The sequence below is a fragment of the Cornus florida genome, unplaced genomic scaffold (assembly GCF_030987335.1).
Source record: "Cornus florida cultivar Cherokee Brave unplaced genomic scaffold, ASM3098733v1 CherokeeBrave_3.0.0_Hap2_scaffold_241, whole genome shotgun sequence".
Taxonomy (NCBI): domain Eukaryota; kingdom Viridiplantae; phylum Streptophyta; class Magnoliopsida; order Cornales; family Cornaceae; genus Cornus; species Cornus florida.
Window position 1 is genome coordinate 19,745 of NW_026775740.1, and position 11,228 is coordinate 30,972.

General features: G+C 42.2%; 1 protein-coding gene across 1 annotated transcript; it reads left to right on the forward strand.

Moving 5' to 3' along the window:
- The first annotated feature begins 1,784 nt into the window (after positions 1 to 1,784).
- On the forward strand, positions 1,785 to 6,795 carry LOC132290439 (DNA polymerase-like). Its single transcript, XM_059790091.1, has 4 exons — positions 1,785 to 1,895; positions 3,735 to 4,491; positions 4,644 to 5,806; positions 5,854 to 6,795. Exons 1-4 carry the CDS (start codon positions 1,785 to 1,787, stop codon positions 6,793 to 6,795), a joined length of 2,973 nt encoding a protein of 990 aa, XP_059646074.1.
- Positions 6,796 to 11,228: the final 4,433 nt, after the last annotated feature.

An 11,228-nucleotide genomic window follows, 5' to 3' on the forward strand; every position in this document is an offset into this window, starting at 1 on the left:
CAAGCTTCCCTCTTTCTTTCGTAGTGTGAGTGTGTGATTCAGCGAGTTCACGTAAGTTGAGTGCAATCAAGTCACTTCACCCATTCTTCTCATCAAATGAGCCAAAATTGTTCGTTATGGTCTTGCAATAATATTTCGTATAACAAGGAAGAAGAGCAGTGGTGCCTTGCAATATAACACTGAGTTGACAGTCCAGGTTCGAATGAAATCGCAACTCAAAGTCACTCTATCGGGAAACAAATGAACAAACCAGAAATCTTTCCAAAAACATGAATCAAACGTGAACTTCTAAGCATCATCTCATTTTGCTATTCTATTTTCAGTAAGCGCTACGAGCTAAATTCAACTCATCTTGTGAACTCGTTTTTGAGAGAGATTGGGATCCGAATGATGCTTTCTGCCAGAGATCTAGTACTCGAAAGCAAGTCAAAGAATCGGCTCACAGCTGCATCGGATGGTATAAGCTAAAGGGGCTTCCCACAGCACACTCGCTATATTTATATTCGCCGCTGGTGCAACGACTTCAACGGGGAACCGTAGCTGGCGTGTCTACAACGCCAGAAAAGAAATCTGACTCCTCGGGGCGGGGTAAAAGACTGGATGTGCGGAGCTCTTTCGATAGTGTTTTGTTCTCTTGGGTATTAACAGGTTAACCAAATCCATTCACCGGGTTGAGGTATCGGCTCTATCTGGAGCTCTTCTGCAAGGGTCTATTCTAAGTCAATTGCTATCCAAGATCCTAATCTGCTAGGCGAAGAACTACTTCAATTGGCTACGCCCTAGCTAAACAAGAAGAAAATGAAGTTTTCAAGGCCTAACCATTAGAAGAAAAGTAGCCAACTTATGGAAGTGAAAAAGCTGGAAAAACAGCAGATTGAGTACTCTTTGGGTCCAACTCTGTGATAAGGGGCTCATTTCATGAACTGATGTAAATTCTCTCTATCTAAGGAAATAAAGAAAGAGGATTCAAGTTCAGAATGCATTTATAGCACGAGTCCACATCACTTCTTCAAGTTGCTGAGGCAGGTACCACGAGAAAGAAAGGGTTTACAGGGCTCATGTAAATAGTTCAAGTTTTCTGATATGATATGTTAAATCAGCAACGAAGTTCACTCTTTGAAAAGAACAAAGTACCTCAACCACTACCTGCACCATTAGCATTGCTCGCAGGGAAGAAGCAAAGAAGAATTGGCCATGATGTGGGAGTTTCACCTCGATTTCCTAACATTGCCAGGCTTGCTCTATGCCCACTTGACAGAGGAATATGCAACTCATCAACGCTGTTAGAAGTCATATAAAATATGACTCCCCTCTTGAGTCAACGTCGACGTCACCATCATTATTGTCCTCATCAAAGCCGAGTAGAGAGAAGACCCGATCCAATACTGCCTCACCACCAGGGATTAAGAAATGCAAGAATCGACTGAAATGAAATGAAAAGCAATTCTGAGAGTCGACTTACGAGCGAGCTTTCCTTTTCGGCGGCATTCGAGCCACCCAATCACCATGCAACTGGGAAAAGAGAACGAGATAGGCTTTTTTCTCTTTTTTAGCAAAATTCCATCATTGACCTTCATAATAAAGAAAAGAAGCATCCAATGCATAGAGGGAGTCGTCTGGCTTGTATGTTTACAGATCGGCGCTCTTTCGATATCGCGAAATACAGCTGAGATTATTCATAGACCTTTTTCCCTTGCCTGGTCGCGTTCCGCTTTTTGACTCAACCAAACTTGTCCAAGGCAGCCTTACCGCTAGACTGAAACTAGAACCAAAAAACGAATTCGATGGCAGCTTCAAAACTCTGGATTGAAGCCACAATGGGGTCCCCCGATAGGTACATGAAATTCAAGATTCTCAGCCCCACCCAGGTAGAAGAATTCGAAACAGCTCAGATGGTTGTTTTTGGCTTACAAGATGAGTTGTTTTTAGCTCGTAGCCTTTACTGAAAATGAATTAACAATTTGAGTTGTTGGGGACATCCATACAGGTACGGTCAGGCACTGACTTTCTTGATCTATGATAGGATATTACAAGGAGTGACTTCGGTTCAAGCTTGGGATCCCTTAAAGAAAGAGGAAGCTTACGTGCGTTAAAGCGCACTATCATAGCCAGCGAAGCTACTTTTTGCGCTAGGTCCCGCTCTGATTGATTCCTTCTTTCACTAATGATGGGAGGTGCCAAACTCTTCTCTTGTCTTACTCTCGACGAACTCCAAACGAGACAGCAGACGAGAAGCTGCTTAAGCCAATAGATAAGGCTCCGGAGTCAAGAACTCAATATTTGCTTTGCTTGAAACTGCCCAGGAAGAAGCCAAGAGCTAAGCAGAGTAAGCCCCAACCCGAGAAAGGTTTTCGAAATTCGAATAGTGAAAAACCCTAAGGTTATGTGCTTGGGGTAGTGAACAACCGGCGGAATCTTCCAATGGAAGTGGTTTCGGTTGTTCCCAGTTCGAGAGATGGTTGACTTAGAATTGTTTATATACTGAATAGGTGAATTAGCGCTGATGGAAACTCTCTGCCCGCATTTTCGGTCTCTTTCAGTGATGGATTGTAACTTCTCACTATATGCGTCACACATACAAGTCGACTCTTGTTTTCAAGGGCAGAAGGAAAAGCAGAATGACGGAAAAACCTCTTATGGTGACACTTGGTCCCTACACGTTACTAGTAGTCCAATTTCTAGTAAGCTGGCGGCTTTTCCATCACCAATCGAACTCATCGGTCCCGGTACCATCAAGTCAAGCAGTCTCTAATTCCTAAGCCCCATAATATGACATCGGTAAATCAAGACTTTGACTTAGTATTTGTGCGTATGAGAATGAGGCTCGTTGAGACCTCCCTATAGTGCATTCCCCTACATAGTCTGTAGAGTCATTTCGCACTAAGAAGGATTGCTATATCAAAAAGAGAATGACAGATGGAAGATTTCTTGACCCATATACGAGTCAGTTCTACATCTTAGCGCTGAACCTAATGAATAGAGATTGAGCTTCACTTCGCGAGTCGGGAATGGCATCATTTATGAAAAAGAAATACCCCTATATGAAAGTATTCATAAAATACCCCTATGTTAAATCATACTCTTCAGGAGATATATATATACACATATTTATATACTATTATAAAATATATATAACAAAATAACAAAATATAAAATGTTACTCTAAAGGATATGAAAAAAAATATAAAATATGTAAGTACACCATATAATTGATTAATAAATATTTTATAGCAAAATATAAAACAAAATAAGAGGAACTACTTCACAAAGTAACCCATAAGCCTGAACTCTCTCCAAGGACTACACAACTGTGACTAGTACTATGTGTTGAGAGGTGATATAAAAATTTATAAACTCTATCTACCATAGAGCATAAATCCATGTATACGGGGAAAGGCTGTTAAGTAGTTCTCTGCATAAACTGTAGTTATGTAAGGAAAAAGCTCTTAAATATTGTGGTATGTATAGAAGAGACTAAGTACCTATGTGCTATGTCTGACTAACTAGTGAAAACTGCTATATTATAGCTATAAGTTAGACACATACGCCATAACTCTAACTAGTTGCCATAGGAAAGAAGTAGTATACCATATCCCTCCCCCCCTTTCAAATATCAATATATAACCCCCAAATTAATTCATCTTCTCAACTTAGTAGGTTTGGTGACATACCTTTACAACAAATGTCACATTATTGCTTAGTAGTTTATTCTTCTCTGTGTTATTCTACTCCAGCTATCATCGTATTGCTTAGTTCCTTCAGTTCCATCATATTCTTATAATGCCTACAAGTTGTATTGTTCAGATTCTTCATCCTCTGCTGAATCTTCAGATTCTTCATCCTCTGACTCTGACGAAGTGTTTGATTTGAATCAATTTCATGAGAATTCTAAAGCTAAATCAGATGCTAAAGCTAAATCAGATGAGAAAATAGCTAAGGAAGAGAAGAAGGAAGAAGAGAAAATAGCTGATTCACCTGTTGGCTATTATTCAAAAGAGGTTTTCTATTACCATTTGAGTGTGTTAAGGAGTGTAATAGATCGGGAAAGTAGCAGTGAACCTTATGAGGGACTGATAATTGCTCAATATGACTTTAAAGAGCCTTATTTACAATGTTCAGACATTGACGTCATTGCCTTGGCTGTTATGTGTTTGTTACTTAAATATGCTTATTCTTGTCATTTTGATTATGCTAAATGCACTATTGGCTATAGAATGAAAATACCTACAGGTGATGTTTCCTATACGGTAGGTAGTGCATTCTCTTTACTTGACTCTCACGGGACTGCTGCACCTACCTTTGGTTTATATACTAATATTTTGAAGTTGATTATGAAAAAAGCCGAAGATTATGGAAAATCTCATCTATCAGGCCTCTTCATAAGAGTTTATCTGAGCGGTAAGCAGTCAAAAGCTAAAGACATCTCTTTGACTTCCGATCTAATTGATGATACAAAACTGTGGCAATTACTGAATGATGTCAAATCAAGTGGTAATCCCCCCCCAAAGCGAAACGCATGGTCCGTAAGGAAGGTTATCCTTCACATATCCCAGGATTGAAACCTAAGAGTAAGAAACGTCATGCTTTCATTGTCGCGGATACGGAAACTGTTATGATCGATAATGCGCATGTCCCTTATGCAGCCGGGTTTCTAGTTGTGCAGCCGGGTGAAGATGTTGGAGCCAAGCCTGCACATGCCTTTGAAACCTTTTATAGTGAGGACCATCTGCTTATTATGTCTGAATTTAAAGACCGCAGTCGTCAAATGCTGTTCAGCTTTCTTGGTCGCTTAGCCGTGGTTGCTAGAAGTAGAAAGATTCAAAGGGTATATTTTCATAATTTAGGATTCGATGGGATTCTCCTTATGCAGTATTACGTGTCTCTTGGGAATAAGTACACGATCGAGCCCCTTATGCGCAACTCGCGACTATATGAGCTAGCTGTATATCAGGAGGGTAAACTTCTCTTCCGGCTCAGAGATTCATACTTGCTTCTTCCAAGTAGTCTTGCTACATTAGCGGAGACTTTATGTCCACAATTAGGACCTAAAGGCTCAATCCCAATAGCCCCTGCAGACTTGCAAGTGTCTCATCTGCTTCCTATGGGCCCTCAATTGCTGAAGTATATGACGCAGGATATTCGACTATTAGGCGGTATAATGGCAAGTGCTCAAGAAATTTATTGGACTCAATATAAGGTTGATATATTGGGGTGCTTAACTTTATCAGCCCTAGCTATGAACATTTTTCGCATTTCATACTATGATCCGGAGAGCTGGCCTATACATATCCCAAGTCGGAACGAGGATGCTTTCATCAGACGCGGCTACTATGGTGGCCATGCTGATACATATATTCCCTATGGTGAGGACTTGTACTACTATGATGTCAATTCTTTATACCCTTTCATTATGAAAACCTATGATATGCCAGGTGGTAAGCCTGTCTGGCATGGTAATTTAGAAGGCCGTGAGTTGTCAACCTTGTACGGATTTATAGAAGCTTATGTAGTGTGCCCCCCTACCATTAAGCGCCCTTTCTTGCCATATCGCGATGAGAATGAGACTTTGCTCTTTCCAACAGGAAAATTCGTAGGTGTCTACTATAGCGAAGAGCTAATTTATGCACGTGAGTTGGGTTACACAATTGTACCACTGCGCGGCTATTTGTTTAATAAGAAGCCCAGTCCCTTTGAAGGCTTTGTCTCATCGATCTTCGGGAAACGCAAAGAAGCAAAGAAAAAGGGCGATGAAGCAATGTCTTTTGGCTACAAAATACTGATGAACTCACTATATGGCCGAGATTCGGCATAAATCCGAAGTGTACAACAACCGTGGTATGCAATCGTAACCAGTATGAGTATTGGATCAAGAAGGATAATTTCATCTTTGGGGATCGCCTGGGGGACCATTACTATATAGTCAATTATGTCAGCAATGCCGCCAACGCCCCTGACTCGGAGTGGATTCCACCCAAGATATCGGCGGTTCAATTGTCTGCTGCTATTAGTGCTTGCTCCCGTATCCACATGTACAAGTACATTTCGCGCGAGGACTGCTATTATACTGATACTGACTCAGCAATTTTAGGCAATCCTCTGCCCGACGAAGAAGTATCAAATCTTGAATTGGGCAAGCTGAAGATAGAGCACAAAGTAAAGAAAGGGCACTTCTTAGCGCCTAAGAGCTATTCCCTAGAAACGGAAGAGTCAGGCGACGTAATCAGGCACAAGGGTCCGGCTAAAAAAATGGTCAATCGCGGCTGGTTTGAGGGGCAATTCGCGGATCTGGCCCGAACGCAGAATATAACAGTCGAATCCCACTTCCGGGTAGATTGGCACACGCTTAATATCGCAATAAAGAAATACCAAGTCAGTCTAGGTAGCAAAATAGGCACCAAAAGGGAACCGGTATTTGATGAAAACGGTGCTTGGATTGACACAAAACCAAAACATGTAATAGATTTAGGTGGGCAAGAGAGCGAGGTGCTAAAACTCGAATTGAAGATGCTCAAATCTGAGTTTCAAAAGAAAGAGATCGAATATCAGCATCAGATTGCTAATCTTAGTGAGAATCTAAGTCAAGAAAAGGATCAGAATTCTAAGATTATTGCTAGTCTTGAGGAGGAACTTCAGCAACTAAGAGAAGAGATGAAAGCCAAGGCTCTTCTTACTGAAGAAAAAATGGGTAGCCCTAAATCCACAGAGCCGGTCGAGCCTCCTACTTTTTACGACCAACCGCATAAGAAAGCCAAGAAAGGCCAGGGTCAAACGCCTTTGGCTAAGAAACCGCCATGAAGAAGAAGGAACCTGCGTCCAGTCGCCTCTCTCGCCCTGTGTGGTCGAAGGGATCTGACTTTCTCAATTGCGCCTATGCCTTTTCTCTCTGTCATCCTAGTCTCCCTGAGGTGGCGATCATTTGCCACACGACTCTTTTGATGACCGTGTGCAGTAAAGTAATGTGGACATGGAAGTATCCCGAGCCTGTTTAGAATGCATATAAACAGCAATACACAAAGGATGTCAAATCTTCCATCATGCCACATTTTCAGTGGGAATAAACCCCAGAAATCCCAACAGCCGGAATCACTCTGCTCTGAGACTAATGACTTCATAGTTAATAGCTCAGCGCCTATAGAGTTAGGGATGAGTTTTCTCATCCTGGGTAAGGCAAGGGGTTCTATTTCAGGAGATCTCCTAATTCATCACTTATGCTTAGCTTAGCCCCAACAACCATATTCAACATATGGATTTGATGGTGGCAAGCTGTGATCCTTCCTACTCGCCGTGCCTTTTGAGTGTAATAACAAATATATTTGAAATGATGACCACCTTGTACATGCAACCGCCTTGCAGAGCGATAAATCTGCTAATGGATGCCAAACGTAAAAGACTTTTCTTCGTTATATTTGTGCGATATTATTCTTCGAATGGATATGTTTCAAGTGGTGATGATATTCATGGCATTGATGATGTTGGACAACCTGTTAATGTTGATTCTGCTGGAAATGATGAAAGAAAGGAAAAGACTCTTTCTTTGTTTTGGAAACGTTTTGACATGAAGCTTGAAGAAACTCTGGATAGTAATGCAACATATGAGAATTTTAAAAATAACAAAAATGTTGTTTTAAAATTGTTGAATTCGAATAAATTTGATTATAGAAACATAAGCCCACAGGAGTTATATGACCTACAAATGGAAATAGAGGATATGACACTTCATTTTAACGAACCTCAAATATTAAGTAGTTATCCACAATTGTTCAAACTGTTGATAGGAAAAGATCTTCTTCCTGCAAAGGATTATCTAAAGCAAGAAAAGTGTGGCCTGTCGGACTTGGATTTAGAGTTTCTTAATTTATTTGATCAATATACGCTGGAGGCAGTCCTTATTTTTTCTCTTGGGGTTTTTTTCCACCCGCTAAAAGAATTCTGCGCCGTGAAAGTCTCTTATATGATCGAGAAGCTTGATTACTTTGTACGCTTCGAAACAGTACAAAGGGCAAAGAAGAAAGGTAAGAATATGGATATGGTGCCGAACTATTATAAAAAGAAAATAGATCCAAAAGGGAAACTGAATCGCTCTCATTATGCTATAGGGGTCTCTTTGGTTGAGTTCTTGGTGGAAAGGAAAGTAATCAGTTTAAAAAAGGACCGAAAGCTCAAAAAAACTGTTCAATTCAGTGAGAAATCCCATATAGATTTTCCTTCATAAAGGGCATTGATTGCTGTGGAATGGAAGTGCCCAGCGTTGTCAAGCGAAGTGTGTGTGTGTGGACTCCCTCTTTTTGTGCTACTTCTCCCATCTACCTTAGCCAATCACACCGATTCAGTTGAAACGCTTACTGGTACCGATTCATCCACTTTGATGTCTGAAATCGCGATCGACTTCCTATATCAAAAGGTCTCATTTAAACATATTGGACAAAGCCCTCTTCACTCGCTGTCCCGCCACGCCGATGGGGAATGGAGAAACAGGCCTACCCTCCCACTGCCCGTATAAGTAGAAATCCGCTCGCTACTAGTTCTCGTGGAAGACAAGCTTGAAGAAGCGAAATACGGGGTCCCAGGCCCGATACGAGAGAAAGTATGACTGATAGACGAAAAACGACTCATAGCTATTCTGTCTGTCATGGCCAATGCTAGCAACACCGCCTATGACCAACCTGTATTTGAATGTAGAGGGCGAAGGCGGACGAATAATAGACACGACATGGGCAAAAGGGATCCAACATCCTTTGCTCCAGACTGTCCATGGAAGGAATTCCATTTACCCAGCTGCCTTAATATTAATAGTGGATCTACCGGATCTTGGAATTTTCCCGTTTTCAAGGTGAGCTGAGGAACTCAGTCACTCTTTAGCTCCGTCTTTCTTTATTTAGGCTTTCCGAGCCTACAGCTGATCTGGACATGCGGGCAACTACCAGACTGAGTCGCCCTTCATTCACGTAGGAAAGAAGAATGCGTGAGAGATAGGGGGTGTGAAAGACCGGAGGATACGTGCGTCTGCTCTTGTTTTTCGGATGCGGAAGTCTCGGTGTTAGTATCATACCTGCCCATGGAAGAGATTCTGGGAAAAGATCATAGTGGGCATCGCCCTCGAGCTAAGAGCTAAATAAGTGGTAGGTAATTCATAATCATGAAAGTCAATGGACCTGGTGAACCTAGATGAGACGGACACGCTACGCGCTACCTTCATGTCTCGCCCAAAAGCGTAGGGGTGAGAGCATCCGGGCGGGGTAGTGACTGAATGGAATGCGCCAATCCGCCTTTTGCAGAAAGTCGTTGGCTTGGCCGAACCCGATGAAATGAGACATCCAAGGAAGAGCCCCTACCTTAGGATCAGATAGAGCATCCTGAACTTCCTCTTCAATGGCACCCTGTGCCTTGCCAACTCTCAAACTCATAAGCTTGTAAATTCTTGGTGTAATACTCACTCGTAAATGATAGGTGTAATTCGGAATTCTCTCGTTGAATGGGCTAATTCGACAAAGAAAAAAACTGCTATAGTATCTTCAATCTTACCCCCCTCTCCGTCTTCTATTCATCCTGCCCCCTTAAAAACTGGTGCTATTGCGGCTACACCTCCCGATTTGTCAGGTATACTACGAAGGCTCATCAAACAGCGCTTGATAGCTTTTCTCAGGATTTGGCCCAACAAGAATTTTATTCATATACGGAGAGCCGGCCCCCCGTTTGATAAGATCCTCCCTAACGCTATCCAAAAATTGGAGTTCTATTCTGTCTCTTTCCGCCGCCGTGCTCCGCCCTTGTGGGTGGGTGTCCAGCTCCAGCTTGTCTAGCTCGCCCCGTTTCTCGTCAAAGAAGTCGATAAAGGCTTCTTTAGAATTGTAGGAGGCCTTTTCGGCCAAGGTAGGATGTTCCGAAAGAAGTCGTTGATAAAGGGAATAACACCCGTGTTTCAGCTCCCGGATCTGGAGATCTGTATTCTCGAAGTCAAGTAAGCGGTTATACTCACGCTGAGAGGGGACTTGACCCAAGGCTGTTTTCATTTCGCGCCAATATTCTCCTTTCTCTTTATCCAGGAGAAACGGGCTATGGTCCTTCTCGAGGGCACATATTCTATTTCTTATAGAAGATTCCAAGCTCGTATTAGTTTTTATGTAACTATTATATGGTTGGTGAGAAGGCCCCGCCTCTTCGCGCGCCACCCCCCCAGCCCCAGGGGCGGAATTCACCGACGTGCCCTCCATTTCTGTTTCGGAAAAGGGCTCCAATAAGACCTGCATATCAAAATCCGTCCACGAGGACGGGCTTGATGGGCCGGAATGGGCTGGAAGAGGAAGTGCTAGACCGCCACCTCCCCCCACACTCAAAATCAAAAAAGGATAAAAAAAATGAAGACCTAAGTGGGAAAGTAAGTAGGCGCGAAGAAAATAGCAAAAGAAAGAGACGAAAACTAGAATGGATATATAAATCATAAAGACAAGTCGAAATCCAAACTTTTTTTTCAAACTAAAACAATAAAGACGAAGCAGAAAGATCAAGCCTAAGATAAGTATAGAAAAAAACACGAGATTTTTCCCTGTGGTCATTATAGCGGTTCCTTCTGCTCCTAGAAAACGCCCGAAAAAACCCGCTACGGAACTACCGAGCAGGGGCAAAAATATGATAAGTAGATAGATAAGTTTTCCCAGGCTATCGACCGCTTTTAACCCCGTTTGCATAGGCTCGTGCACAGATTGACGTTCAATAATCCCAGGGGCTTTCACTTCGACACGTCTTCGCTCGTGATCGCCTAGAGCCCCTCTTCCATCAATAGGTACTCCCAACGCGTCGACCACACGCCCTAGCATTGTTTTTCCCGCAGGAACATCCACAATAGATCCAGTGCGCTTGACAAGATCTCCTTCTTTAATAGCAGTATCACTACCAAAGACAACAATCCCTACATTCTCATTTTCAAGATTGAAGGCTATTCCTTTCACACCGCTGGCAAATTCAACCATTTCCCCAGCTTGAATCTCGTTCAATCCATAAACACGTGCAATACCATCTCCAACTGAGACCACTCGACCGATCTCAGTCACTTGAAAATGCGTGTCAAAGTTGGTAATTCGACTTTCTAATAGAGTAGTGAGTTCGGCAGCTCTAGGAGAGAATTCCATGAAAGATTGTATTTGATAAAGATTTGATTTGCAAGGGGGAATACCGCTTTAAGAAAGAGAAAGAAAGTGAAGAAAGAAAAAGAAAGTTCGACTTGCATGTGT